The sequence below is a fragment of the Rhagoletis pomonella genome, unplaced genomic scaffold (assembly GCF_013731165.1).
Source record: "Rhagoletis pomonella isolate Grant_MI unplaced genomic scaffold, Rhpom_1.0 Rhpom_scaffold_00001, whole genome shotgun sequence".
Lineage (NCBI taxonomy): Eukaryota > Metazoa > Arthropoda > Insecta > Diptera > Tephritidae > Rhagoletis > Rhagoletis pomonella.
Window position 1 is genome coordinate 96,896,814 of NW_023458555.1, and position 1,546 is coordinate 96,898,359.

General features: G+C 36.7%; 1 protein-coding gene across 1 annotated transcript in view; it reads left to right on the forward strand.

The window, feature by feature from the left end:
* The first annotated feature begins 873 nt into the window (after positions 1 to 873).
* LOC118734461 overlaps positions 874 to 1,546 on the forward strand; it is a 51,840-nt gene continuing 51,167 nt past the window's right edge. Inside the window, exon 1 of the mRNA XM_036464183.1 lies at positions 874 to 1,534. Coding sequence (XP_036320076.1) covers positions 874 to 1,534 — 661 coding nt within the window. The remainder of the gene's footprint in view (positions 1,535 to 1,546) is intronic.

A 1,546-nucleotide genomic window follows, 5' to 3' on the forward strand; every position in this document is an offset into this window, starting at 1 on the left:
AGCGCAAGACTTTGCCATTCTTAAGGTTATTTTTTTATTAGATGGCCATATTATAGCTTTTTTATAATCAAGCAATGTAGAAAAATAATTTTTCACCGTCGAATAAATAGTGAGTTAGGTATTTGCAAATTATTTTTATTTGCGAATAGCTGACTTATAAACGCAGTAATAGAAATGCAATCAGAAACAGCGCACATCTACATATATTCTGCATATATGCTTAACATTTTTGTTTAAACAAGTAGCAATTTCATCACTAGAGCAAATTATGAAGCTCATTTTATACTTAAGATATAAATAATCATATATCCGGCTTAGATATTTTTGTGGATCAGATGCCAAGATATTTCTTACTAAAAAAATTTTAGAAAGCCCGAAATTAAAAATTTTAAAATTAATGCTTCAAAATTTAATGTTAAATTTTGCCACGATTTAAGACAGATAACCTCGATAATGAAATTTTGTTAAGCCGTTCCGGCTTTTGCGCCGAAGGTAGGAAAACAGGAATAAGCTGGCTATAGAGACGTGTGCTGCTCTTATACAAATACTACCCATTATATTTGTTTTGTAAGGTTATAATTTCAAAATACTTGTTGTGTGTAAGAGATGTGAGTAGGGATATTCACTTAGTTTAGATATACTTGTTGTAAGTTTTAAGTTTCATTATTGCTAATTGTTTTATATCAATTCAATGTAAAAAATTAAAAATTATATTCATTCTGAAAATTGCTTCTTCTAAATAAAAATAGCTTAAGAGAGCATATTATAAAATAAATAAAATGGTCTGTTTTTCTAATATCCTTCTGGGTGTCGGTCAATTTAGTTCTTATAACTCAGGTGTGGAGTGAACCATTCGCAAAACCAATAATTATAATGGCAGAACGTTTATCAAGGGATAAATTGACAAATGCTTTGAGGAGCGCAGGCGTGGATTTTCCTCAGTTTGCTACCACTGCGCAATTAAAGAGGCTATATCACCAGGTTGGCTTCGAGGACATGTGCGGTGCTGATGACACTACTTTTGCTGGGAGATTGGCAAAAAGCCGCGATGATGAAGCGAATGCGCCCCCCGCTTACGTACTTCGAGATATTGTTGATAAAACGCTAATTACTGCAGCTGATGCCGTTACCAATACTGCTAGTGGCGCTTATACTAATGATGGCGATACTGATGCCGTCGCCAATTCCACTGCCTCTGCTGCTGCCGTTGCTGATCCTGCTGCCGTTACCGATTTCGTCGCTGAAACTAATACTGTCGATATTGCTGCTGTTTCCAATTCCATTGTTGCTGCTGATCCTGATGCCGTTGCTAATTCTGCCGCTGCTGCTGTTACCGCCATCAATAAGGAAAATGTTGATACCGCGGTTTGTATGAGAAACGCTGCTGCTATTGTGGGAGGCCGAGGTGTTGACGTAAACTGCAATTATGATGACGACGCAGCTTTAGACCATGAATTGCAGAAGCTTAAGAAGAAACGCGAAATACTCGAGTTACAGCGACAAATCCAGCAATTAGAGGCCACAGTGTTTTCTCGTATTGAACGGA